We start from the raw sequence: 27,792 nt of genomic DNA, 5'->3' as shown, positions 1-27,792 counted from the left end.
ACAGTAAGCTTTTCCTAATCTCTTAATTCTTCTAGTGCTTTCCCTTTGGGGATTATGTCCTATGTATCCTGTGTATTAACTGTTTATACATAATTGTTTGCATATTATCTCTCCATTTAGATTCTGACCCCTTAAGAGTAGAGACTGTCTTGCCTTCCTTTGTGTCTAACACAGTGCTTGGCACATAATAAGTGCTTAAAATATATTTACTGACTCTGACTGGCATTGACTGATCCATCCCTGTTAAATTTTCCACTAAATAGAAGCTCTTCCTTATTGATTATGGATAAAGCCAGTTAAGAAGCTTATACTTAAGCAAACAGTCTAGAAGTCATCTTGAGACAAGAGAAACAAAATTTTTTTTACAACTGTTGGGCTTACTGTTCTTTGTTCACAGTTTAGACACTTTGATCTATGTGCCTAATTCTTAAAAGAAAGCTACATGCTTTTCCCAAGAAAAGCAAAAAGTTAAGAACTGCTGATGAAATAACTAATTGTAATTCTCTTGTTAGAAAATATAGTAGATAATCTTGGATTTTAGTTTTAAGAGACAGGAACTTTAAGTACTCTACATCTAGCTCTAAGGGAAATGATACCCTACTACATGTACGGCTCTAACTGGTGTAGTCTAAGACATGTCAGGACACTAAGTTCCCAGAATTGTCACCTTTCAATGATAGCCCTCTCATATTTTCCACTCATATTAGTCCTCTACCAAAGCTTTTATTTTTGAAGGGTTGGGAGGGTGGGGATGGGTGTTGGTGGACTATCTAGTCTTAGTATCGAGGAATACTGAACCAAAAAGTCACCTTGAGAATGACCTGCCACAAACATGACAGCTGGAATAGGGGAAGAAAACCCTTAACGTGTATCAAAGAACTGTTACCTTAAATAAGGGATATATATTATGGTTGTTCAAATTGGCAAAGATCTTAGGAGTTAGTAAGTTGTGCAAAACTGTATCCCACACTGCGATTTCTTCTTCTTTAGCAAGGTACTTGGTTAAATCAAGGGCAGTTTCAATTTCAATGTAACCATGCCTGTTTTGTTTAGGAAAAAAAAAGCAACTTGTTGAGTTAAATATTTTCCACCCACATTTTGTCAATGCTTCTATCAAGTGAGATAAAATAGGTAAAGAACTTTACGAACCTTAGATTATTATATAAGAAATTATGGGCAAAATATAACTCCACAAATATTGTTGACAATTTTTCTATCTCAAAATTTTTAGAAATGCAGAAAATCTCAGCCCAATGACATTAATCAAAAGGAACCTCCTTATTCCTGAACTAATTATATTTTCCTTAATAGTTACAGATGGAAATCACATATACCTTTAAGGTTTTCAAAACACATTTATGTACATGATTTCTTCTGAACCCTCAACAACCATTGTAGTACTTCCAAATTTTAACACTTCCATGAGTGATCCCTTCACCACACAGATCACAACTCCTTTGTACAATAGCAGAGGTTGCATAAATTGTTTGTTCGTAGGCAAAATTCTGGAGAATGAACCTCCCTGAACTTAACTAGATTTGTTCTCTGTTGACAGACAAGTAGCCCCTTGTTGGGCCTGAAAGTGAAGGTTTCCATTTTAAAGAATTACTAAATCTTACAAGTTGACTTTGGATTTTGTCATCTGGTGCAATTCACATCTGAGCAGGATGACCGTCTACAACATCCCTGTCATCTGGATTCCAAATGGTTCATTCTGTATTTTAATAATTTCATCAGGAATAATGATGATGATAGCTATCATTTAAGTAAGCAAATATTCTCTCATTTGATCCCTACAACAACACTGGTGGGTAGGTGGTATTATTCCCATTCTGCAGTTGAGGGAATTGAGGCAGAGAGAGGATAAATGACTTGCCCAGGAACACACAGCCAGTAAGAAGTTTGAGGTTGGATTTGAACTCGAGTCTTTCTGACTTCAAGTTTAGCACTCTGTGCACTTGAGGATATCTTACACTGAACTGAAATCTTCCTTAATGAAATATCTACCCATAGCTCTTATTTCTGTTCTTTTGAGTGAACAAAAAAATTAACTCATCATCCAAATCCAGTGTGGATGATTAAAAGAATAGTGGTGCTACCAAGGAAAATAGGAAAATTATTACACATTGAGAAAAAAAGTGATGAATTCAATTTGTGAACATATAGAATTGAATCATCTTTGCATAATATTAGTATAAATAAAATTAGTATAGATGAACCCTAGTAAAAATGAAACTTGATCATAATGGATACTTTTTTGGATATATTGCTACAATCTTTTTGCTAGGATTTTAAAATTTTTGAATTGATATTCAACAGTGATATTAATCCATAGTTTTTGGAGGGTTTTTTTTATTTTTTTGTTTTGCTTTATTTGTTTTTTGCTTTATCCCTCTACGATTTAAGCATCAGGACTATGTTTGTCTCTTAAAAGGAATTTAGTGGAGAGTTTTCTTAATTTTTGAAAGTGATTCATCTAAATATATTCATTATTCTTTAAAAGTATGATTGAATTCACCTATACATCCAAGATTATTGGTCCTGGTAGTTTCTTATACCTAGTTCAATTTCCTTTTCTGAAATTACATTGCTAAAAGATCTCCATTTGATGTTCTGTTAGATTGGGATTTTATATTTTTGTAGATAATTATCTTTTTAGTAAATTTTCAATGTCATTCTTTTTATCCCTTCTCTGTTATGGTTTTACATTTTTGTGTTATTAATTTGATTTTTTTCTTCCCTTTTCTTTTGAATTGGGCTAAAGGTGAAAATATAGGGGACACATGCATATGTTAAATCTCCCAAACTATAATTTTTAGCCTTCCTCCCAGTGAAAAGTGCCTCTTTGCATAGATGGTGTCAACGAATCTCTCGATTAATTTTACATGTATGTACTGTTTTGTGGACACACAGAAAGCTGTTTAGTCCAATCAGTCACTTCACTCGAACATCTTAAAACTTTTCCCTAGATAAATAGATTCAGATTGCTAAAGCAGGAAAGGACCTTTAGAGACTATTTTGTCCAGTTCCTTACAGATGAGGAAACTGGGATTGAGAGAGTTGATATGACTAATCCAAGGTCACATAGGTAGTAATTGGCAGAACTGGGAACCAGGTCTACTTACTCCTGATTCAGTGCTTTTCCTCTTTACTGTATAATATAGAACTTGTTTTCCATTAGAAATAGAGAAAAGTTAGGAGTCATCATAGTAGCCAATCAACAAGTATCTATTGCAAGCTATTATGTGCAAGGCACTATTCTGGGCACTGTATGTCCTAGAAATAGCTAAGGTCATAAAAACAAAATCTGCAAAGGAGGGAGCATAGAGAGAGTAGGTCAGAGAACCAAGGAATCAGCCTTGGGATCACACAAAGGAAGAGGAAGAAAAACAGTACTCATAGAAAAAGGGATGAAAGGACTGATCATACAATAGGAAAGAAAAATAATCACCTATTAAGCACCAGTTCTATATGGCAGGCACTGTGCTAAGCACTTGAGAAATATAATGTCCTTTTATCCTCACAACTATTGGAGGTAGGTGCTATTATAATATCCATTTTACACCTGAGGAAACTAAGGAATCCAGAAGATAAGTGACTTGTTCAGGATCACACAGCTAGTAAGTTTCTGAAGAATGATTTGAACTTAGGTCTTTATCACTCCGGGGCCAGCTCTCTATCCAGTGAGCCATCTAGCTGCTTTGAAACACGGTGAATTGCATAATTTGAATCCTAAGAGATCTTAACAGAAAGGAATAGTAGACTGAGGCTAACAAGAAGTTCAATCATGATAAAAATATAAAGTCCTTAATTTAGGTTAAAAAAAAAAAACATCTAATAACAGGATAGATAGAAAGAAGTTTGTATGAAAAAAAGTCCATGGATTTTAGTGGACTATAGGCGCAGCTTGACTCAGTCAAAAAAACCAATGCTTGGGCAGCGGCTTCCAGAGGTACAAGGAGATGTTTCCACTGTACTTTGCTTCACTTAGAAAACATGAATAAGCAAAAAGGAATTGAGTGCTTGCTATGTGTTGGGCACCATACTACAGATGCAAACACAAAAGCAAAGACAGTGCCTTCCCTCTAGGAGATTATATTCTATTAGGGAGAGACATATCTGGGATATTGCATCTAGTTTGAGTTGGCACATTTCAGAAGGAACACTGACAACCTGGAGGGTTGTTAGTTAGGAAACTATCCCAAACAAGGACTAACTGCAAGAACTAGGGTATTAGAGAGAAGAGGAAGGAGAAGAGAAAGAAGAGAAGCCCTAAAGGGGGGGGAAAGTGATAATAATCTTGAGTTGACGTATTGGAAAAGATGTTTTCTGCTTACTGCTGGAAAAGAAAACTAGAAGCAGATGGGAAAGGCAGATTTTGAATCAAAGTAAGAAAAACTTCCTAGAGTTTATAGCTAAACCAAAGTGGAATGATATCCCTGAGGAATTAGTGAATCCCTTTCATTATAGATCTTCAAAAAGAAGCTGGATGATTATGCCCAAACAAGAGATTAAAAAGGATTGCAGGAAGCAAAAACAGATAATTTTGATTGCTTGAAACTATAAAGTTTTTGCCTAAACAAAACTAATGCAGCCAAAATAGAAGGAAAACAAGAAAGGGAGGGGGAGGGAGGATTTTATTGCAAATTTCTCTGAAAAAAGACCTCATTTCTCAAATATCAGGAAACTGAGCCAAATTTATAAAAATAAGGGCCATTACCTAGTTGATAAATTGTAAAAGGATATGAACAGGCAGTTTTCAGAAGAAAAATCAAAGCTATCAACAGTCCCATAAAAATGCTCTAAATCACTACTGATTAGATATGCAAATTAAAACAACTCTGAGATACCACCTTGTAATGGCAATTTAAAAGGGAAGACCCTTACCATTCATTAGAAGGCCCATGGGACCTGCTTAAATCACCTGGAAGCCTAAACCACATGTGGTGGGAGGAGCTGGCTGAAGAAGAACAGGAAAGGTGGAATAGAGCTGTTAGGGAAAGGAGAGTGGACACAGGCCAGCAGGCATAGCAAGGCTCATGTTTGTTTGTGGGAAGTCCCTGGCAGGGCGAGGGGGAAGGCTTGGGAATGCCTTTGTCCCCAGCAGTGCTAGTGTGTATCTCCTACACATTGACTTCTTGGCTACTATGAGGGATTTGGCTTTCTGGTGTCAGAATAAATGTTTTTTTCTGCCTCCTATATGGAGAGTCTTTTATACTTCATAATTCATAACGATGCCAGCATATTCATAGCCATCTTCAGTGCTGTGAATATTGTCTGAAAGATACATACCTTAAACCCATCAAATTGGCTGACAGAAAAGAAAAATGACAGATGCTGGAGGGGTTGTGGAAAAATTGGGGCACTGATGCACTGGTGGTGAAGCTATGAACTAGTCCAACCATTCTGGAGGACAATTTGAAATGATACCCAAAAGGCTATAAAACTTTGCATAGCCTTTGACCCAACAATACCACTACTAGGTCTTTATCCCAAAGAGATCAAGAAAAGCTATTTGTACAAAAATATTTACAGCAGCTCTTCTTGTGTTGGCAAAGAACTGGAAATTGATGCTCATCAATTAGGAAATGGCTAAACAAGTTGTAGCATATGATTGGGATGGAATACTATTATGGTATAATAAATGATAAGCAGGGTGGTTTCATGTAAAATACTGAGTAGTTCATCTCTACCAAATTCTCTAAACAAAACCAGTATCATTCTGTAATGTTTTGAGAAATATAAGTTAAATTCCATAAATAAATGTCATTATGACAACGGTCTCATTAATAATTCTTTTTCTTAGCCACAAGTGAATTTCTCCTATTTCAAGCAATTTTTCATACAACAAAATGACAATATAACCAAAAATGCCATCTTCACTGAAATAGGATAAGAGCTAAAGACATAGACATGAAAAGTGATAAATCTTTTTTTAAACAAGGTCATTAGGAAAAACATACTCACTGAGACAATCTAAAGGCATCATCAAATAGCTTTATTCTGTCAGTGACTGGAATAGCCTGTATAAAAATTGCAAGTTAGAACAAAACTTCAGGATGAAAAAAATCAATTTTTTAAAATGTCAATTAATACTTGATAAACATTTATTGTGTTTGCTTTTAATAAGTGGTTGCATCATTAACATGGTATCATCTAAAGTAAACTGGCCTTAAAAGTCCTAGTCCTACCATTTATAAGGTAGGTGATATTTGGATCTCAGTTTCCCTCATCTGTAAAAGAGGGTAATAATATGTACCTTGCATATCTTATTGAAAAATAAATCAATAAATCTATTTTTTGAGACTTCCATGGTAGGTATCTGCATCAAAGGGTTGTGAGAAAAATGCTTTGAAAAACTTTTAAGTACTCTACAAAATGTGAATTATTACAATGAAATCCAATGGGTTATTCAATTTAAGGGATGCACAATAAATACTTCTTGATTAATTATACCAAATGGTACTTGAAATAATTGTCCCATTAGTTGGATCATGCAATTATTTTTAGGGTGCTTATTTCCAAGGTATTTGACCAATATATATTATGGGGGAGTAGGATAATAATGTTACGCAATAGGAAGAGTGTTGGACCTGAGTAAGTGAACCTGGGTAAGGAGACCTGGCTCTGAACCCCAGGCTGGGCTCTATCTAGCTCTGTGAAAGTCTTTTAATCTTTATCTGTCTCAGCTCATATTTGCATAGTACTTTACAGTTTGCAAAGAAAGCATCCTACACATACTTCTCAACTATAAATAAAGATAGTACTTGCACTTTCTCACTGGGTTACTTTTTATAGAGATTTGTCAACTTGGAAATGGCGCAAATAAATGGCACTGTGGATAGAGCACTGGGCCTGGAGTCAAGAGGATCTGAGTTCAAACTTGGACTGAGAAACTTACTAGCTGTGTGACCCTGGGCAAGTCACGTAACCCCTCAGTTCCTCATCTGTAAAATGGAGACACACTGGAGAAGAAATTGCAAGACACTCCAGTATCTTTGCCAAGGGAAACCCCATGGATATAGTCCATGAGAATCCAACACAACCTAACCACCAAATAACAACTTGGAAGTCCTATTGAAATGTGAGCATTAAGCATCTACCACATGGGGAAGCAGTAGAGGAGTTAGCCTCTAGATGGTCAGTTTCTCATGTCAGTTGGTGCTTCTGTGTCACTGTGGGGTTGGAGGAGTGGAGATGTCCTTCTTTAATAACCTGGAATACTCAGTGTCACCCATCAGTTTTCTCCAAATAACCTAGCACGATACTAACGGGTTTCCCTTCATAATATCCTTTTAAGTTTCTCTCTCCAAAGTCCTCATTGTACTTTATTTGCATTTGTAATAAACATTTTCCTTCGTTTTATCTTGTATACAATTGCAGTCTCCGGGAGAGAAGCCTTGCTTCTTTCTTGTCTGTTTCTTCCTAAGCCTCAGGGCAGTGCTAGGTTAAATTGTGAATAATCAGGTAAATATTTGATGAGTTGAACTAACTTGGAAAGGATAGCAAATAACTCTTGGTTTTTCTGGTTAGATGATCTACTACAGCTTAAAGACTTTTCATACTTTTCTTATATTCAATCTGTTATTGTTTAGTCTGTTTGAGTCATATCTGACTCTTCATGAGCCCATTTAGGGTTCTCTTGGAAAAGATACTAGAGTGCTTTGCTATTTCCTTCTCCAGTTCATTTTACAGACAAGGAAACTTGGCTTAAGTGACTTGACCAGGGTCACAAAACTAGTAAGTTGTCTGAGGCCAGATTTGAACTCAGGTCTTCCTAACTCCAGGCACAATGATCCAACCACTATGCTACCTCTTACATTCAATATTTAGAAGAATTATGGAAACCCTTAAGCAGATTTCTCTCCATCTTATTTATTCAACCAATTGTGTTTTTCAAATAAATTATTTCACTGAAGTTCTTTAACGAATAAACTGACGATTGAAGGGGAGAAGCCAGTAACGTAATGACCAGTTTTTTATGGAGAAGAATGTTTTTACAAATTAATACATGTTTGACAATTTTGATGAGTGCTTGGAAAACTAACGAGGTTTTTATATGCTTTCTTTTTCAAATTCAGTAAAAAAAATTAATATTTTTCAATGAACTGGAGAAGGAATTTTGAATTTGGTTGTAAACTCAAAATAAATAGATTTTTTAAAAGATTTAATATGAGAGTATTTTAGAAAAAAGAAGCTTGTTTTGTTTTCTGAAATGGAGCTCTTGGAATACTTCTATATAACAGAGTCAAGTGAAAAGATCAGCTATAGAGGCAAGAAACTTGGGTTCACACTTGAGGTGTTCTGCCACATAAAATGATAGGCACATTATCTCCCTCACAAGGGTTTTTAAATGGGGAAAGCACTGTGAGTAGCAATTATTATCTTTGTGGGGGTAGAGGGGTGGAATAAGTCTCAGGAAATGAGGCAGGTGAGAAAAGAATCTCTCATCTCCATTGTTTTTGTGTAGAAACAAAACCATGGTGTGGGTCTATTATATCATGAACCATCACCAAACGGGGGGCACTTAGATCATGCTAGAGGCTAAGTGTAAATCCATGTCCTACATCTGTTCAAATAATTGTCACATTATCCCTCCCCATCAGGAAATTCTATCATACTAACTTTGAAGAGTTAGAGTAATAAAGCTCCTTTGTTAGCCTTTAGGAGTCTGATCCTGACTAAATACAAAGAATAATACTTACAATTTTATGTAGCGCTGTAAGGTTTGCATTTATTTCTAGAAATTTACAAAACTTTGTAGTTTTACAAATATTCTCTTACTTTATTCAACCCTGGGAGGTAGGTGCTATTATAATCTCCATTTTACAGATAAGGAAACTGAGGAAATCAAAGGTTCAGTGACTGGCTAGTATCTGAGGCTGAATCTGAACTTTTTGGTCTTCCTAGCTCCACCTAGCTGCCTCATTCCAAACTACTGAAATCATATCCAAAAACAACTAAAATGTCAATAAATTTTGAAGGAAAAAAATGCAAGCACCATTTCACAAGGTCAAGAGGAAATCAACTGTCAGGGGACCAAAACAAATTCTACTCTCCCAACAATATCCCCGGTAGATATATTCCTATATAGTAGGAGTTCCCAACTGTGTCATGGCATTATGCCACTGGCAGCCTGGTGAAGTTGATAGATTCCCTCTTAGAATAATGTTTTAAATTGCAAAAATAAAATACATAGAATTTCAAAGGAAAAAAATTAATGAATATAGTTATCGGAATTTTTTTTAAGTTTACAGACCCCAGGGTAAGAACTCCTACCTAGCCTCCAACAGGTAAAAGAACACAATACATTGTTTATGTAAATAATTAAAATGTACAAATGTAAAGGTTGTACAAAAAGTTGTACAAATGTAAAGTTGTTTTCTTACCTTTGGTTCTTTTTCAAGCAATAAGCTTATTTTCTTCCAACCCAATTGATCATAATTAACCATATAATATCCAGTTGTATTCAAATTTAAAGTCAACCAGTCATGTTCTGAATCTGACAGTTGCATTTCAGGAAATATTTCTGCAAAAGATTTTTTAATATTGTTTTTAAACATACTTTCTCAACAGTATTTAATGTACATACTAACATTTACACATTGTCAGTTTTGAATCACAGATGTACCAAAGCAAAGAGAGTACAGGTGGTAACTCAATGACTTCTTGATTAAAATGGAAAACTCCCCATTCAATTATCTTTTTTGTTGTTGCATACACAGTACTTTTCAATGAAAGTTATATTCCCATTACAGATTTACATGCTATTTTCATTTCATTTATACACACACACACACACACACACACATATATATGAACTATTTAAAAAAAAAAGTGGGGAAAAGATACTTACTGCTGCTGTTATCTAACCAGACTAATGGTTGTACAATTCCACTTTTCATCCAAGTAATGGGAACAGTCCATGTTTTACTTATTGGAGGAAAAATGAATATTTGGTTAATTTTCAAATAAAATAAAATACATTTCAAATCAATAGAAAATGAAATGTTAAAAGAGAAGATAGGTCACCAAATTTTTGCTCTCCTTGTCTCCTTTTTGCCATCATGATGTTCCTACCTTTCTGAGAAAGCATCCTGCCTTCTATTTGTATTTCCTTCTTCCCTCTCATTCCATTCTGCATTCTTCTCTTAACTTTATACTTTGTCATACTTAGTTATAAGCAAAAAGGTCACCAAGGACACTGTTAGGAGAGCTATTTACATAGGATTTTTGCTGGTTAATCTCCAAATGGGGTTTATGCTACATATTCACCTAGCTGGCTTCTGTGAAGGATGCCAGTTGACTGCAGACATACACAAAAATACCCATGACAACTAGATTGTAAGATAATTGAAGATGGGAATTTATCTTATTCATCACCGTATCCCTTTATAGTACTTTGTTTGCAATGGGTTCTCCCAGATATTTGTAGAATGGAATTGAATTAGATTTCCCCACCATCACCAAAAAAAAAAAAAAAAAAAGGGGGGGGGGAAGGGCAAGCTAGTTAGGAAAAAAACAAATCAGTCTCACCCTAGCTTCAAAATATTTATCAGCCTGAAAAATGTTTAATAGGCCTTCCCATATTCATTTATATGAACAGAATAATTTCTCCAATGGCAAATAAATACCAGTCTTCTGAAGACAAGACACACACTAATCGTATTTTATAGATTTTGCCTTCTTATCAAAATTCTTACTCTCCAGCTTTCTGTGGGACTCAGCTAATTTGCATGAGTATAATTAAGGTTTCCACTTATTCTCTAAGATATTACTGTTCCTTTACAGAGAGGTCTTGAAGAAACAATACAGGTAATAATATCTGCCTATTTCATATTCCATGGGATGCACATAAGGCAACTCTTTCTTGGGCACTGATGAGAATGGGGACAATCCCCAATGAAATTTAATTGAAATGTATTCATTAGTGTCACTGTTTTATAACAATTGGAACTGAAAAACAAAACCAGCTCAAGAAATGGTAATGAACTTTCACAAATTCCAATCATCTGTGTCTTCTTTTACATTTGTCTACTGCAGCCTCATTGTTACTCCTAGTGGTCAGGGGAAGAAAGACTAGTTTCCTATACACCTCCTTTGAAAGAGAATATTTTGTCTCTCAGAAAAAGTAAACTATGGTCACTCTTAAATCTCTCTATACTGCTGCCTCTACCCCCATGTGATGAATTATTGCTGTCTGAAGAGGGAGAGATACCAGTAAAGTTCTAAGCTGATTGATGTGCCTCTAGCTTCACTTTGCATTGACCCCCAAGGGAAGAATTACATCTCCCCCCTATACCCATGCTGACCATGTTCAGCCCTGCAGGAAGACGGTCCTGGTCCATGGCCTACAGAGCGACAAACAACTGCTCCAAACCCAAGAGAGTAATAAGGGTAATCTTTTCTCATCTTTAGCACCAGCTGAAGTATCCATCTGAGCACAACTCAATCCCAAAAAAAGATAAAATAAAGAAGGTCAAGCTAATATACTTGTGGGAGGGAGTCATCTGGTTTTTATCATGAGAGTGGAAAAATGGTTTCTGGTTGACCATGCCAGTAGACACATCTAACGTTATAATTGGAAATCCACTCTGGTGTGTCCATTTCTCCATTATGCTTTTTACCGATGCTGGCAAGAGAACTTCAGTCTGGTTGTCTAGAACCTGTTTTTTAAAAACACAAAATCACACAAATATGATGTAATAATAACCTTTAGCAAAGAATCCTCTTTAAGAACTTTCTTTCCTGTCCTACCCAACATTCACCGCAGATCAACAAGTTAGGTTCCCTGCGAAATCCTACAACTGGATTTAGTCCTTGGGTTTTTTGGTCAATGCTGGGTAGTCTGTCTTTCCTTATATACATCTTGATAGTGTTCTCCTATAGTCTTCTGGTATGAGTAAAACTCCACAGACACCTTTTGGATGTTCAGTTACTGCACCATACCAAATTACCACCCAAAGGACCATAAGAATTTTCTATCTGACTTACAGCTAAAGCCATACATATGTTATCTTTCCCATTAGAATGAGCTCCTAGAGAGTAGAGGCTGTCCTATTTTTTTCTTTTTATGCCCCCACCCAGTACATAGAGCATTGCACATAGTAAGAGCTTAATTAATGTGTTTTTTTATTTCACTCCAATCACTGGACATATTAAAGATTATATAAGTAAAAAAGAAAAATTACCATTTGCATATGATTCCACAGATCATCTTGATCAGAATTTGAGAATGCAAATGTTTTCAAATATGACTGGAAAAACAGAAATTATGATTAAATGAATGATAACAGATACTCCCCCAAAATAGCATTCACTCTTCAGGAAACTTCAGTTTTTCCAGACTTACTTCAAGTCCTCTAAAGAACAGATTCTCACCGAGAAAATTTGACATCATCCGGATTACACAACTTCCCTGAAGCACAAGAAAATCAGGACATATTATTTGAATAAAATTTAAGGACTTATGGCCAACAACAGTCATTTTGTAAATATAATCAAATGCCTGAGTATTCAACATACTCAGCATATGCTAAAAATGAATCCTATTTTCCCTCATAGTGTCCATATTATCTTTTAAAAAGCTATGAGAGTGACCTAAAGCTATCCGTGAGTTGAAGTTTAAACTTCAAGTATCCTATACTTTAAAAAATCCTAGCACAAAAGAAGTTTAAGTGGCAAAGTAGTAGCTAACTGTTTACATGATAAAGAGATTCTCTACCTTACAAAAAGATTCCTCATACATTTCCTTGCTGCTTTAGAATTTACAATTAGTGCTGGGTACATATTGAGTAGGTGCTCTGTAAGAGGGCTATATGGTACAGTGCACAAAGAATTGAACTTGGAGTTCAGATGATGAGTTCAAATGCTGCTTAAAACAGTTATTAGCTGTGTGCACATGGACCAGTCCCCTAACTACTTTTAACCCCTTTCCCTAATATGTAAAAAAAAGGATAAAGACAGCACCTATCTCACACACTGTTGTTGTAAGGATCCAATGAGATATCACACATAAAGGGCTTTTTATCTTTTAAAGCACTATAAAATACTAGTTTTTATTCTTGATTATATTTGCAAAAAAAAATCAGTTTGTTCCTAACTTTGTCAAGGTCATCTATTGCATAACATGAGGTACATCCTCTGTAATGAAAATTTTACAATAACCAATTTGTTCTATAAACTATCAAAGCCATCCTTTAACTGGTCTTCTTAAAAGGTACATCACAAAATGAGATAAATGATTTCATTTACCTTTTTATAAATATATGGGTCAAAAAGGTTATTTATTTCTCTTGTTGCTGTGTAATTTTTGACTTCTGTGGATACAGTTCGGTGTTTCTTTGCATGGTCATCACTGAAAACATCTTTCATGAAATAATAATAAAAGAACTCATTCTGAAACTTGAAAAGTAAAAAACGAGTTAGTTCCAAGAAACATGAGAGTCAAAGTTTCTGAAGTATAGCCTTAAAGTGAGATCATTGGAGGGGAATAATACTCCACATGTTAAGTAAGAGTATTATATATAAATGTTTCTGACATAAATTCTAGTAAACCACTTAAATATAATCTCCTCTCTTCCTAAATGGGCCAGAAATATCAACATCAAAGGAAGGAAAAGGAAGGTTCTAAAGAGCAGTAGCAAAGTGAACAACGGTTCATAGATCTCATTAAGTAATTCAATTTTATCATGGGTCCTTATGTCTTCTATGCATCTATCACCTACATAAATTAAGGGTGATGCCCCAACAGGGCCAAGAAATACCTAGAAACAATGAGCAAAGTGAAACAAGGCAAATGGACCTCATCGTCTTTACATCTTATATCTAGTAAATAGGTAGTTTTGCACAGTAGGTAGCCAAAAAAGTAATGTAAGAACCATGGAGGGGGCGGAGCCAAGATGGCGGAGTAGAAAGACGCACATACACTACCTCCAAACCCACTGCCCATAAAATACCTGTAAAAAAAAAAGAACCACCGGTGAATTCTGGAGCAGCAGAAGCCACAGAACGGAGCGGACGAGATTTCTGCTCCAGAGAGCCTGAAAACCTCTCGCAAAAGGTCCCTCGTGCCCCGGATCTGGAGCAGAGCCCAACCCAGCCTCAGCGGCGCAGGGCCGAAAGGAGCAGATCCGAGCAGGCTTCAGGGACAGAATCTCCAGCAGCCGTGCGGGTCCCTCCACCCACAGGTGACAAGGGTCGGTGAGAGGGTCTGTTTGGCAGGTCGAGAGGGGAGTGGGGTGCCCCCATAACTCAGGCCCCCTCGGGAGGCAGCAGCGGAGGTAGGAGCAGACCAGGGCTTCCCAAGCAGGCAGGACCCTGGATACATTGTTGAAGGTCTCTGCATAAATCCCCTGAGGGAACAGAGCCCGTGAGGCAGCCCTGCCCTGACCTGAGCACCTGAACTTAATCTCACACTGAACAGCAGCCCTGCCCCCGCCCAAAGCCCTGAGGCTGGGAAGCAGCATTTGAATCTCAGACCCCAAGTGCTGGCTGGGAGGATCTGGAGGCGAGGTGGGGGTGGAGAGGACACTCAGAAGTCAAGTCACTGGCGGGGAAAATGCCCAGAAAAGGGGAAAAAACCAAGACTATAGAGGGTTACTTTCTTGGTGAACAGGTATTTCCTCCCTTCCTTTCTGATGAGGAAGAACAATGCTTACCATCAGGAAAAAAACGCAGAAGTCAAGGCTTCTGTATCCCAGCCCACCCAATGGGCTCAGGCCATGGAAGAGCTCAAAAAGGATTTTGAAAATCAAGTTAGAGAGGTGAAGGAAAAACTGGGAAGAGAATTGAGTGACATGCAAGCAAAGCATGAAAAACAAGTAAACACCCTGCTAAAGGAGACCCCCAAAAATGCTGAAGAAAATAGCACCTTGAAAAATAGGCTAACTCAACTGGCAAAGGAGGTTCAAGAAGCCAATGAGGAGAAGAATGCTTTCAAAAGCAGAATTAGCCAAATGGAAAAGGAGATTCAAAAGCTCACTGAAGAAAATAGTTCTTTCAAAATTAGAATGGAACAGATGGAGGCTAATGACTTTATAAGAAACCAAGAAATCACAAAACAAAACCAAAAGAATGAAAAAATGGAAGATCATGTGAAATATCTCACTGGAAAAACAACTGATCTGGAAAATAGATCCAGGAGAGACAATTTAAAAATTATGGGCCTACCTGAAAGCCATGATCAAAAAAAGAGCCTAGACATCATCTTTCATGAAATTATCAAGGAAAACTGCCCTGAGATTCTAGAACCAGAGGGCAAAATAAATATTCAAGGAATCCACAGAACACCTCCTGAAAGAGATCCAAAAAGAGAAACTCCTAGGAACATTGTGGCCAAATTCCAGAGTTCCCAGGTCAAGGAGAAAATATTGCAAGCAGCTAGAAAGAAACAATTCAAGTATTGTGGAAATACAATCAGGATAACACAAGATCTAGCAGCTTCCACATTAAGGGATCAAAGGGCATGGAATAGGATATTCCAGAAGTCAAAGGAACTAGGACTAAAACCAAGAATCACCTACCCAGCAAAACTGAGTATAATACTTCAGGGGAAAAATTGGTCTTTCAATGAAATAGAGGACTTTCAAGCATTCTTGATGAAAAGACCAGAGCTGAAAAGAAAATTTGACTTTCAAACACAAGAATGAAGAGAAGCATGAAAAAGTAAATAGCAAAGAGAAGTCATAAGGGACTTTACTAAAGTTGAGCTGTTTACATTCCTACATGGAAAGACAATATTTGTAACTCTTGAAACTATTCAGTATCTGGGTACTGGGTGGGATTACACATACACACATGCACACGCACATGCACACACACATAGAGACAGAGTGCACAGAGTGAATTGAAGAGGATGGGATCATATCTTAAAAAAACGAAATCAAGCACTGAGAGAGAAATATATTGGGAGGAGAAAGGGAGAAATGGAATGGGGCAAATTATCTCTCATAAAAGAGGCAAGCAAAAGACTCATTAGTGGAGGGATAAAGAGGGGAGGTGAGAGAAAAACATGAAGTTTACTCTCATCACATTCCACTAAAGGAAGGAATAAAACGCACACTCATTTTGGTATGAAAACCTATTTTACAATACAGGAAAGTGGGGGATAAGGGGATAAGCAGGGTGGGGGGGATGATGGAAGGGAGAACATGGGGAGGAGGGAGCAATTTGAGGTCAACACTCATGGGGAGGGACAGGATCAAAAGAGAGAACAGAAGTAATGGGGGACAGGATAGGATGGAGGGAAATATAATTAGTTCTTACACAACATTACTATTATGGAAGTCATTTGCAAAACTACACAGATTTGGCCTATATTGAATTGCTTGCCTTCCAAAGGGAAGGGGTGGGGAGGGAGGGAGGGCAGACTGGCAGACAGGGGCAATTAGAACGCTCGGTGTTTGGGGGTGGGGGGAGGGGACAAAAGGGGAGAAAATTTGGAACCCAAAATTTTGTGAAAATGAATGTTAAAAGTTAAATAAAGGAAGAAAGAAAAAGAAAGAAAGAGAGAAAGAGAGAGAGAGAGAGAAAGAAAGAAAGAAAGAAAGAAAGAAAGAAAGAAAGAAAGAAAGAAAGAAAGAAAGAAAGAAAGAAAGAAAGAAAGAAAGAAAGAAAGAAAGAAAGAAAGAAAGAAAGAAAGAGAGAGAACCATGGAACTTACTTCTGGAAAATATAGAGGGCTGTGACTGGCAAAGAGTATGCCTGGCTTCCTTCAAGTCCCAGCTAAAATCCCAACTTGTATGAGAAGTCTTTCTCGAACCAGCTTATTATTTAGTGCCTTCCCTCTGATGATTTTCTCTAATTTATTCCATATATATTTTGTTTTACATAGTTGTTTTCATATTGTCTCCCCTGCCCCCATTAAGACTGTGAGCTCCTTGAAAACAGGGACAGTCATTTTTGGTCTTTCTTTGCAACTCTAGCACTTAGCACAATGCTGGTACATAGTAAGCCCTTACTGATTGACTGTTTTGGCAATAGCATCTAAAAGTTATGTATGTGAAATGATCTCTATACTAGGAGAAGGCAAAAGGGAGAGAAGAATGCCTTCTCTATGTTTCAGATTATCAGGAAGAATGAAGTATTCCCTGAAACAAGAGATGAAGTATTTCAAGCAGGAAACAAAGGAGAAAAAAGGCAGGGAGGAATTCCTTTCTCAGAAAGTATGTGAAACAAGAAAGAAGGGGAAGATGCCATTGAACATTGGAAGCCATAGCAAAGAGATGAATCTTTTGTATCATCTCTAGACAAAACAGGACGTGGACCCACAGGTACTATCAAGTGAAAGATTATGCAATAATATTTCAACTGGAGCTTAGTAGTGATTGATGAATCCATGCTAAGGGATATTGAGGCAACTATTCATTAACCATTTGTAATATAAACAAGGATGTCAACAGTATACTTGGGTGATATATCCAAGACGGGATAGACTCTTCCAAGACCTGTCAAACTCACTATCCACCTCTGGTGATCAGGGGGAGAGGGGAAAGAAGGGGAGGGAACAGGAAGAAATGATATCATTAAAACAGGAGTTCTTAACCTTTTTTGTGTCATGGGCCCCCTTTAAAGCAGTCTAGTGAAGTTTATGGATACAATAATTGAAGGAAATGCTAAGTTTCAGTTAGAGAGCAAAACTTAAAAAATAATTTTTCCCATCCAAGTTCATGCCTCACGTCTACATGTATGTATATATAGAAGGCATATAGATATAGACCTAGACAAAGAGATCACTAGATACAATATAGAAAAAAGAGCTAATGAATGAACCAGTGATTCATAAGAGAAAATATCAAAGAAGTGAATAAAATTTATGACCTCAGGTGTCTACATAGAAATGCACAAAGTGGGGAGTGGGAGTTGGAGGGAGGTAATAAATTATGTGGAACCGCAGATCTTTATACAAGGATGCCAATCTGATCTCAAAAAATATCCTCAAGATACATATGGTAGGATAGGACTCAGGACTGTAATTTGAGTCTCGATCTGGATATAATATAAAAAGAACAAGACAGATAGAAGGAGGTGTGGATTGTTAATGTGCGTTGTTGTTATTAGCTCAATTTACATAGTACTTTAAGATTTGCAAAGACTTTTCCTCACAACAATCTTGAGAAAATGTGAAGATTATCATGCTCCTTCAGAGGAAGAAACCGAGACTTTGAATGATTAAGTGAAGTGCTATGATCACACAAGCTAGCTGGGTGTCATCAGGCAGGTTTCAGACACCAGGTCTTCTGACTCAAAACCCCTACTATGCTGCCTTTCATACACTAAGATCACATGCTCATTAAGTGTATCTTCTCCCTTAGGGTGAGAAATATGAAGGACAGCATTTGTGTAAGGATTAACAGGTAGAAAAGAAGCAATAGGTTTCAGGGGGATATACCTCAGACTCCCTAGGCAAAAAGAGGAAATAGATGAAAAATTTAGGAGACAGGACACAGAAAATTTAGAAAAAAAAATATGCCATAGAAGCATGGTAGGAGAATGATAAGGAATTTTAACTATCTGGATACCCACTAATGCACTCTCTTCAAGAAAGTTTCTCTGATAAGGGTCTCATTCCCAAAATATATAAAAAACTGTTTCAAATTTACAAGAATAAAAACCATTCTCCAGCTGATAAATGGTACATGGCTATAACCAGGCAGTTTTCTAAGGAAAAAATAAAAGTGATCAATAGTCATGTAAAACTACTCCAAAACACTAATAATTCGAGAAATCCAAATTAAAGGTTCTGCCTCACACCTATCAGATTGGTCAAGTTGATAAAAAAGGTGGAGTAGCTGCAGGAAAATAGGCACATTAATGCTCTGTTGTTAGAGCTGTGGACTGATCCAACAATTCTGAAATCCAGAAATTTGGAACCATGCCCCCAAAGTTACTAAAATGTGTATATCCTTTGACCAGTAATACCACTACTCATGAAGATAAAAAAAAAAGATTGGGTCCCTTCTGTACAAAGATATTTATAGCCAACACTTTTGTTTAGCAAAGAGACAGACTCTAAGGGGATATTCATCAAATGGAAAATGAACAAATTATGGCATATAAATGAAATGGAACATTCTTATGTTGTAAGAAAGGGTCAGTTTAAGAAAAACTCGAGGAGATTTCTATGAAATAATGCCGAATGAAGTGGACAGAACCAGGAGAACATATAACAATGACATTGTAAATAAAAACTTTGACTCAAGAACTCTGATCACAGTAATAACCAACCATGAGAGCAGAGGCTAACACTTGTTCGTTTTTTTTGGTCTACCTTATCTCAGTAACTGTAAAGATGTTCCACCTTATGTATATAGAAGTTAAGGTGGGTGGGGAAAGGGAACACAAGCATCCTTCCCTCTGATCAGAATATTCCTATTTTTTTTTCTTTTTGACTAAAGTACTATGAACACACACATTTTCTAAGGGGTGAGATGTGGGGGCAGGGAATTTCTGAACTTTTTAATAAACTTTGAGCAGTCTGACCTGCCAATCAGAAAATAGGCTTAGGGTAGATGAAATTGTGATGATGCTAAGGTGGGCTCAAATAAGGATGGGAAAATATGATTTGGGTCTAACACTAAAAATCATCTCTATGCAAATGATTCCCATATCTTATGTCAAACTCCAGTTTCTATCTTGAGTTCCAGTCCCACCTTACCATAATTATCTATTGGACACTTCAAGCTTGGTCTCTAGATTCAACAATCCCAAAGAGAATTTATTTATCTTCCCCCACTTTTTACAGCTTTCTTATTTCAGTTCAAGGCACCACTATTCTTACAAGTCTCCCACTTTTCATACCTAAGCATTATATCTTTGATTGTTTACTCTCTTTCACCCCATTCTGTTGTCAAATCTTGTTGCTTTTATCTCTACATCTCATATCTATTCCTTTCTTAACTACTCACACAGCAACCATGTGAGTTGAGGGCCTCATTATCTTTCCCCCCGGGATTACTATGTAACCTGGAGAAGACAAGGCAACTTACCAAAGATCTTCAAGGAAGAGAAGGAAGAGGATCCAGCAAAGGGAAAGAACAGAGGGCCGAGTACTGAATCTTGGAAGGCTCCCACAGTAAGAAGGCAGGAGGCAGAAGAGGATCCAGAAAAGGAGAGAGAAAAAGAGTTTAAGTCAGTGTAAGAGATTCAGAGTGGTTAGTGCTGAAGAAGCTAAGGAAGGAGGGTACAGTAGGAGCAATATCCTAACTCCTGCCTCCATGCAAGTTAGGCTGGTTTTTCCTTAAAGGGTACTGAAATCCTCAAAACTTGGTTGACTCAAGTGCCTAAAGGCTCAGGATGTTGACATCATTTCCTGGTCACTAGAATACAAAACATCCATGAGGAGCTCCAGGGGCTTTCTCTGGTGTTTGGCCAGAGGAAAATGGGCAGCCCAGGTCCTTCTCTCAGCTGAATCAGCTGGAGGTGCCCTCAATGCCTATTCATGATGAATATCCTTTTCCTGCCACAGATAAGTAAATCTTTTGTTAATTGTTGAATGACCCATAAGTGTCTCATTTGTTCCTGTAGCTAACCTATCAGGAGAGTGAGTGGCTTAAATTAGGCCCAGCCCAAAAGAGGAGTGGAATGAGGCAAAAAAAAAAAAAGTCCAAGAGGGTTGAGGACAACAACTGAGAAGAGGCTGTAGATTAGGGCATTAATCCTGTTTCACAATATATTAGTGTAGTATAATATTTTCTACAAGTGAAATTCAAATAAATCAATTTGGCTTCATCATATACACTAAAACCATTTCATATTAAGATACAACAATGATATATAAAAAATATTTTGTTTTTCTTTTTTTTTAATGAACCTATGACTTGAGAATGAGAGCTCCTTTGTGGAACTCTCCCTATAGGTTGGGGCTTTTTCTACCACTTATTCTCTTAGAGGCTCCCTACAAGCCATGAGAGGTTAAGTGACAGCTAGTGTGTGTCAGAGGTAGGACTGAAGTAGCTAGGTAATACAATGGATACATTACCAGGCCAGATTTGACCTCAGACACTTATTAGCTACGTGACCCTGGGAAAGTTCCTTATCCTCTGTCTACCTCAGTTTCTCCCTCTGTAAAAGAGATAATAATAACACCTACCTCCCCAGGTTGTTGTGAGAATTTGAGATAATATTTGCAAAGCATTTTGTAAACATTAAAATGTAATGTAAACGTTAGCTATGTTGAACAAATTAGATTTAGATCATCAAGAGAATTTCTTCATTTAATCAATATGGTAAATTTCAAAATTTATGTAGTATTATTGGCTATTCATATATACTCAAGTAATATAGATGTGACAAAAAGTCAAGATTTTAATAAACATAGATTGGTAACTTCAACAAACAGAAATTCAATTGAATACTTACTTTGAATATTTGAGGATCAAAGTCTTTAGAAATATAATATTCAAAATAACTTGCAAATCCTTCATTGAGCCAAATATCATTCCACCACTTCGCGGTAACTAAGTTTCCAAACCACTTCAGATACAGAGACAAAGAAAAAGGACTTTTACATGTCATTCATATTCAAGTCTCTTTGTATTTTCTTACATTCAATATGTATATAACATTAAGAAATATTTTTGCTTTAGTTGGTATGTACAAAGAACCTAAAACTGCAATTTAAAATCCTCTTATGTTTTCAGTGTTTTAAAGATGCCAGCCTGCATCTCTTGCTCAAAGATCAAAGCCTCAATCCCAATTCACTCTGGAGCTCATAGACTGGACAATAAGTCCCCATCCACCTAGCACAGGTAGATTTAAATACTAATCGTTTCTCTTTTACCCAGGAACCCTGAGGGTCTTCTCCGAGTTTGATTTTTTTTTTTTTTTTTTATTAAATGGGCTATCCCTTGATCAACTAGAAGCCTGTTCATTGAATGGCTGTATCTCACTCAAAGTGAGAATGCTATAAGACGTTAGCCTGAAAGGGCAAAGGTCTCCCACTGCATTCGGGGCCATCTCCAGGTCATGATGAATATCAGGCCACTAGATCCAGATGGCTCAGGAGAAGAAGGTGAGGTTGGTGACCTTGCACAGCCCTCCCTCACTCAAATCAAAGTCAACCGCAAGTCATGTCATCATCTTGATGTCATGGTCCTCATTGAGAAAGGACAAACACAACAACTACACAAGGATGCCAGCAATGAGCAACTTTGTAGCGATTATTTCTTAAAAAAAAAAAAAAGACTCCCTTGAGATCTGGACATTTTTAAAAGCATGTCCAATGACATTTACTTTTATCTAAAAATGATCAATTTTAAATCAAATATTCTTGAAGTACATCCTTTCTCAGTTATCTACTCCCCTCTCTCTCCCCTCCATCTCTGTCTTTTAAACTTTTCTTTGTTCGAATCTGATTTCCTAGATGTAGAGATCTTCTGCTACAGAGACTTCCTTCACTGGTGAATATCAGCAACTCATCTATAATTTGCAGACAAGTTAGAGAGTTGTCTGAGGCACTGAGGTTAAATGCCTGCCCGTAGTCACATGGACAGTATGTGTCAAAAGCAGGTATTGAACCCAGCTCTTGCTCACTCTTGGGTCAGCCTTTTCTTCTCTATACCAAGATATCGCTCCATTGTATTTAAGAGCAATTCTTTAAGTTAAGTACAATGGAATCCCTTTATACAACTGATGTTGGGGAACCATACAAACTTTATGATATAAATCAGGCCATTTTATTGTATGTATTATGTTTCAAGAGACATAAGTTGATATGCAAACTTGTATAACCCGTGTTGTTCAGTCATGTCTGACTCTATGAGACCCCATGGATTTTCTTGGCAAAGATACTGGAGTGGCTTATCATTTTCTTCTCCAGTGTGTCGTCATTTTACAGATGAGGAACTGAGGTAAATAAGGGTTGAGTGACTTGCCCAGGGTCACACAGCTAGTAAGTGTCTGAGGCCAGATGTGAACTCAGATCTTCCTGACTCGAGGCCTAGTGCTCTACCCACTGCCAACACCTAGCCATCCATTATCAATATTAGGGGCTTACCTATAATTATTTTCTTCTTGCACTTAACAAAAAGAAAATGTCAACAGATGATAGAACTAGGGAGAGAATAAAACAGTTTTTCCAACCTGCCAGTTCATCTTGTGACATACAATCAAATTCCTAAAACAGATGTGATGTACTAATATCTGGCAGTCTGGGTTCCATAACCACATCCGTGACAATTTGGGGATATTGATTAGACTTCATATTGCCACCTTATTGAAAGTTGTGTCATCTGGAATTTCATTCACATACTACTTTTTACACCCTCTTAAGGAGTTCATAATTGGACTGTTCTTAATGCTCTCTGAGCAAAGGTGTAGGTGGAAATCTGAGCTGGTACACCCCCCACCACCAAAAAATAAAAAAGAGAAACGACTAAATTTCTAAAACCACCACGAGGCATGACAAGATTCTCCTCATCTTTCACCATGTCAATAGCCATCCTGAATGTACTTTCTTATAAAAATAGAGTTTAAAAGAATAAACATATTTTTTGCTTAAGTTACTAAGTTATATTTCCTTAACCAAAATTTGTGGGGTCAGTTGGGAGTTCAGAAATAAATATACATTTAATTGGATTATAAGGTCCTGTCAATGGCATTGCCTTATTCACTTTCAAATAAAAGCACTGATTATATTCCAACATCTTTAACTGTTACATACATAGCAACTTTTTTCTTTGTAAAGCAGCTTTAGAACACTTTCAGATTACATTTTAAAGGAGCATTTTATCACATACCTGATGGGCAATTTCATGTGTGACAGTGGACAAAATGATGGTTTTTCTCTCTGGGTAGTCATCCTCCTCTTGTATCAACACAAAATCATCAAAAGTTATTAGTCCCCAATTTTCCATTGCTTGTGTGTTAAAAATAGGAAACCCGATGAGATCTAAATGGATTTACATTGAAGGAAAAATTAAAGCATTGCCTCTTAAAAAAATACAAAATTTTAGGGATCACAAAAATGGGACACATGTACAAAAATATTTATAGCAGCCCTCTTTGTGGTGGCCAAGAACTGGAAATCAAGGGGATGCTCATCAATTGGGGAATGGCTGAATAAATTGTAGTATATGAATGTAATGGAATACTATTGTGCTATAAGAAATGATGAACAGGAAGACTTCAGAGAGGCCTGGAAGGACTTATATGAACTGATGCTGAGCGAAAGGAGCACAACCAGGAGAACTTTGTGCACAGCCACGACCACAGTATGCGAGAGTTTTTTCTGGTAGACTTGGAACTTCACTGTAATGCAAGGACTTAAAAAAAAAAAAAATTCCCTGTTAGTAGCAGCTATGTGAAATGATCCAACATCTGAGAGGCCTGGCCCAGCACTGAATGACCGAGAGTTTGGACCAGAAGAGAAACTTCAGAAGACTCCACAAAGGGAGAAAAGGAGTTTCATGACCATCAGTCAGAAAGTACCCCTTTACCTTTATATATTTTTATTTATGTTTCATTTACAAGTTCTCTATATCTGTGATCATATCTCTACTGTCTCTAAGGAGCTTGCATGAGCCCTTGATTTAATAAAAACTAACAATAAAAAAAAAATTCCCAACGGTTTTTTAAGGCAAAATGCTTTCCACAACTATGGAATTCAATTGCAGAATGTAGCAGATTATTTTCTTTTGCATTACGCTTTAGTTTGTTATATGATTTCTTCCATTCATTTCAATTCTTCTATACTGTGGTGAAAATGTATTTAATAGGAATGTACGTGTAGAAGCTATGTAAAATTGTATGCCGTCTCGGGGAAGGAGGGAGAAGGTAGCGGGGAGGGAGGGAAAAAGAAATCTAAGTTATATGGTAGTGATTGTGGAGTACTGAAAATAAATAAAATTAACAAAAAAAATACAAAATTTTGTTCTTGCACATACATTATAAGAATTTCATGTTCATCATTTTGTTTGTTTAATGTTCATTATTTTTACCTAATAAAATAACAAGATACAATTTTCTTATTTGTTCCCTATTGTACCATGCAAATCAATTAATTTGGGAAATGTTTCCCTATTCAAAGTCTCCCAATTGCCTCTGAAATGCATTACAATGAATTTAACAAACTATATTTCAAGCACAATTTCAAAAGTGTAACATCCTGTGGAAGAAAAAAATGTTTAATTATGGCTTTATTCAAATATTATGTGGAACATGAAATATTTACCATCTTTACTTTTCTTTTAAATCATGAGAACAGAGAAATGGACCCTGTAATTTCTAATCCTGTGCCATACAACCTGAAAATATTCCATAAAAATTTTTGTAGAAATTAATGGAAACACATGATTCTACTTTCACACTGTAGAAGGAAATAGATCTGAATTTGGAGTCTTAAGATCTGGATTCAAATCTGGCTCTAATACTATTTGTGTGACTGGGCAGGTCACTTCTCTAGGCATCAGCATCCTGATCCACGAAAGAAGGGTTAGATCTTGCTTTAAATTCTATGCTCTACCCAAAACTGGAACATTAGCATCTAGCCTGAGCACCATGGAAAAAACAGTTGGAAAGAAGGTTATTAGAATGAGACAGGGAAAAGCTAATGTAATAAGTCAGGCTGACAATTAAGAATGTGAGAGAAGGTCTAAGAAATGAGTATTTATAGAAAGTAGGAAGTTTTACTAGGCCTCCTCATCTCTACCTCCTGGCCTCCTTGGCTTCCTTCAAGTCACAACAAAAATCCCACCTTCTACAGGAAGTCTTTCCTGGTATCTCAATGCTAATGCCTTCTCTCCACTAATCACCTCCAAGTTACCCTGTATATATTTTATTTCTACTTAGTTGTTTTGCAATATCTCCCCGTTAGTCTGTGAGCTCAAGAGAAGGGATTGCCTTTTGCCTTTCATTGTGTCTCTAGCACTTAGAACAGTACTTCCCACATGCTAGGTGTTTAAGAAATGTTTACTTACTGATTGACAATCATAGAACACAGAGTTTTTAAACCGGTATGAACTTTAGAGATCATAAAATCTAACTTCAATTTACAGATAGGAAAGTCAAGGCCCCTACAGATCTATAAAATGACTTGCCCAAGGCCACATGGAGAGACAAGAGTGGAATTCCGGGCTTCTGACTCCCTTTGCAGGGCCCTTTCCACTAAACCATGATGCCTCCAACAATTATATATGTGATCCCTACGATTGAGCGGTTTTCTGAAGGTTCTGAGGGTGGGAGCTCCATGGAGATCAGCACTGAAATAAATGGGAAACTGTGGTAATGAGCCACAGAAGATTCCTTGGTACTACTCTTTGGCCTTTGACCAATGTGTATCAGTACTCCAAAAACAACTTAGAAGAGAAAGATTCGCTCACCTGTTTTTGAAAGAGGATAACTGACATTAAGTAAATCTTCCAGCCTTGAGAAGATAGGGCCTGCAATAGATAAAGCAAAGTCTACTCCACCTTGAGCAACTGCATCTTTCCGAGCCCAAACCCGTACCTAAAAAAACCAAACCAAACCAAACCAAAAAAAAGATCCATCAAAAGCAGAAATTAAGACAAAGGACCTGTTTGGATTTGATATGACAACTTGTTTTCTGTGATACTGCTTTGAGAGAATATCATTACTCCCTTTCTTAAGGAAAAAAAATAGCAAAATACTTAAATAGATGCATTTAAATATATGCATAAAATCCAAGAGCACCTATACATGTATGTGATCTCTCTTTCCATGCCAGAGAAAGGAGATTAAGGAATAGACCTGTGGTTTCATTGGTAGAGAGAATTCCAGAGCAAGAAAACTCCTTCTACCAATTCACGTTGGCATCTTCCTTGGAAATACAAGCTTTATAAACCTGCCTAAAGCATTGACAGCTTCAGTAATTTGTCCAGTAAAAAAGCCAAGCATGTATCAGTCAGGACTTGAACCTAGGTTCTTCCTGCCTCTGAACTTATCCTTTCTACCAGGCTTCCTCTTATTTTATGAAAGTCTTATTCTTATAATTGTATTAATCTCCTTAAGAAAATCTATTCCTAGAGTAAAGGCTAATTCTAGGCAAAATTGTGACAGACTGTTTGTCTTTGGTGGCCCGGTCTTTTAACCATTCTCTTTCTAGCTAATGCTAGACCTCCCCAATCTGGGCAGGTCATCGTTTCTTGTCTGCCAAACCTTGGCTTGGGACCCTCCTTCTGATCCCTAGCTGTCTTGGGCTTGTCATTGCCATACTCATTTCCTGATTCTTTTAGGTCACCTCAACCACTGACACTTAACTATCTTGAATGTCATTATGCAAGTCCAGGCTCTCTGCTTTACCCCAAGGTGACAATTAGCAAATTTAGTAAACCAATTTATGTTCATTGGAAGCTAGGGAAAGGTCACCAGCACATCTCCTTCCATTCCTTCTCCCCAACAATTCCATTGCATGAGATTAAACTTAAGTCCTTGATCTCGTTTTTCATTTGGACTAACTAGCCCCTAAATTTGTAACTGCATTTCTAGCGGCTCACTTGAAAATTCTTGTATGGTACATTTTAAAAGTACCTTAGTATGTTGGAATTGTAATAAAGCTGCCCCCAGCCTCAGTAGTCTAACTTCCTTATAGGTCTCATTGAACAGCAGGTCCACTGCCCCTCACTGTGGGTAATCACATGTGCAGTTTCACTGAGTCAGGGACCCCTCCCCTAAATGGGTGCTTGGCCTAGTCAACTCCCTGTTACTAGATATATCTGTCTTTCTTGTTTTTATCTGGTGCCCTGCATATTGAACTTCTTTATCAGATTTGTATCTCCCAGAATATAGGCAAATTTACCTACAGTTGGCAGCAAACAGTGGATTCCAGTTCATACT

General features: G+C 37.0%; 1 protein-coding gene across 2 annotated transcripts in view; it reads right to left on the bottom strand.

Annotated features, from left to right (window-relative positions):
* The window catches only part of LVRN (laeverin), a 55,726-nt gene that overhangs the window by 13,730 nt on the left and 14,204 nt on the right, over positions 1–27,792 (bottom strand). For both annotated transcript variants that reach the window (XM_072597112.1, XM_072597111.1), the window contains exons 4-14: positions 26,319–26,445; positions 23,739–23,890; positions 21,361–21,474; positions 13,255–13,404; positions 12,353–12,418; positions 12,192–12,257; positions 11,494–11,666; positions 9,857–9,933; positions 9,390–9,529; positions 5,968–6,023; positions 887–1,040 (exon numbers count right to left, since the gene is read on the bottom strand). In XM_072597112.1, the coding sequence (XP_072453213.1) occupies positions 887–1,040; positions 5,968–6,023; positions 9,390–9,529; positions 9,857–9,933; positions 11,494–11,666; positions 12,192–12,257; positions 12,353–12,418; positions 13,255–13,404; positions 21,361–21,474; positions 23,739–23,890; positions 26,319–26,445 (1,275 nt within the window). The remainder of the gene's footprint in view (positions 1–886; positions 1,041–5,967; positions 6,024–9,389; positions 9,530–9,856; positions 9,934–11,493; positions 11,667–12,191; positions 12,258–12,352; positions 12,419–13,254; positions 13,405–21,360; positions 21,475–23,738; positions 23,891–26,318; positions 26,446–27,792) is intronic.

Source organism: Notamacropus eugenii, chromosome 3 (genome assembly GCF_028372415.1).
Source record: "Notamacropus eugenii isolate mMacEug1 chromosome 3, mMacEug1.pri_v2, whole genome shotgun sequence".
NCBI classification, from domain to species: domain Eukaryota; kingdom Metazoa; phylum Chordata; class Mammalia; order Diprotodontia; family Macropodidae; genus Notamacropus; species Notamacropus eugenii.
This window is presented reverse-complemented; position numbering and strand designations above follow the sequence as displayed.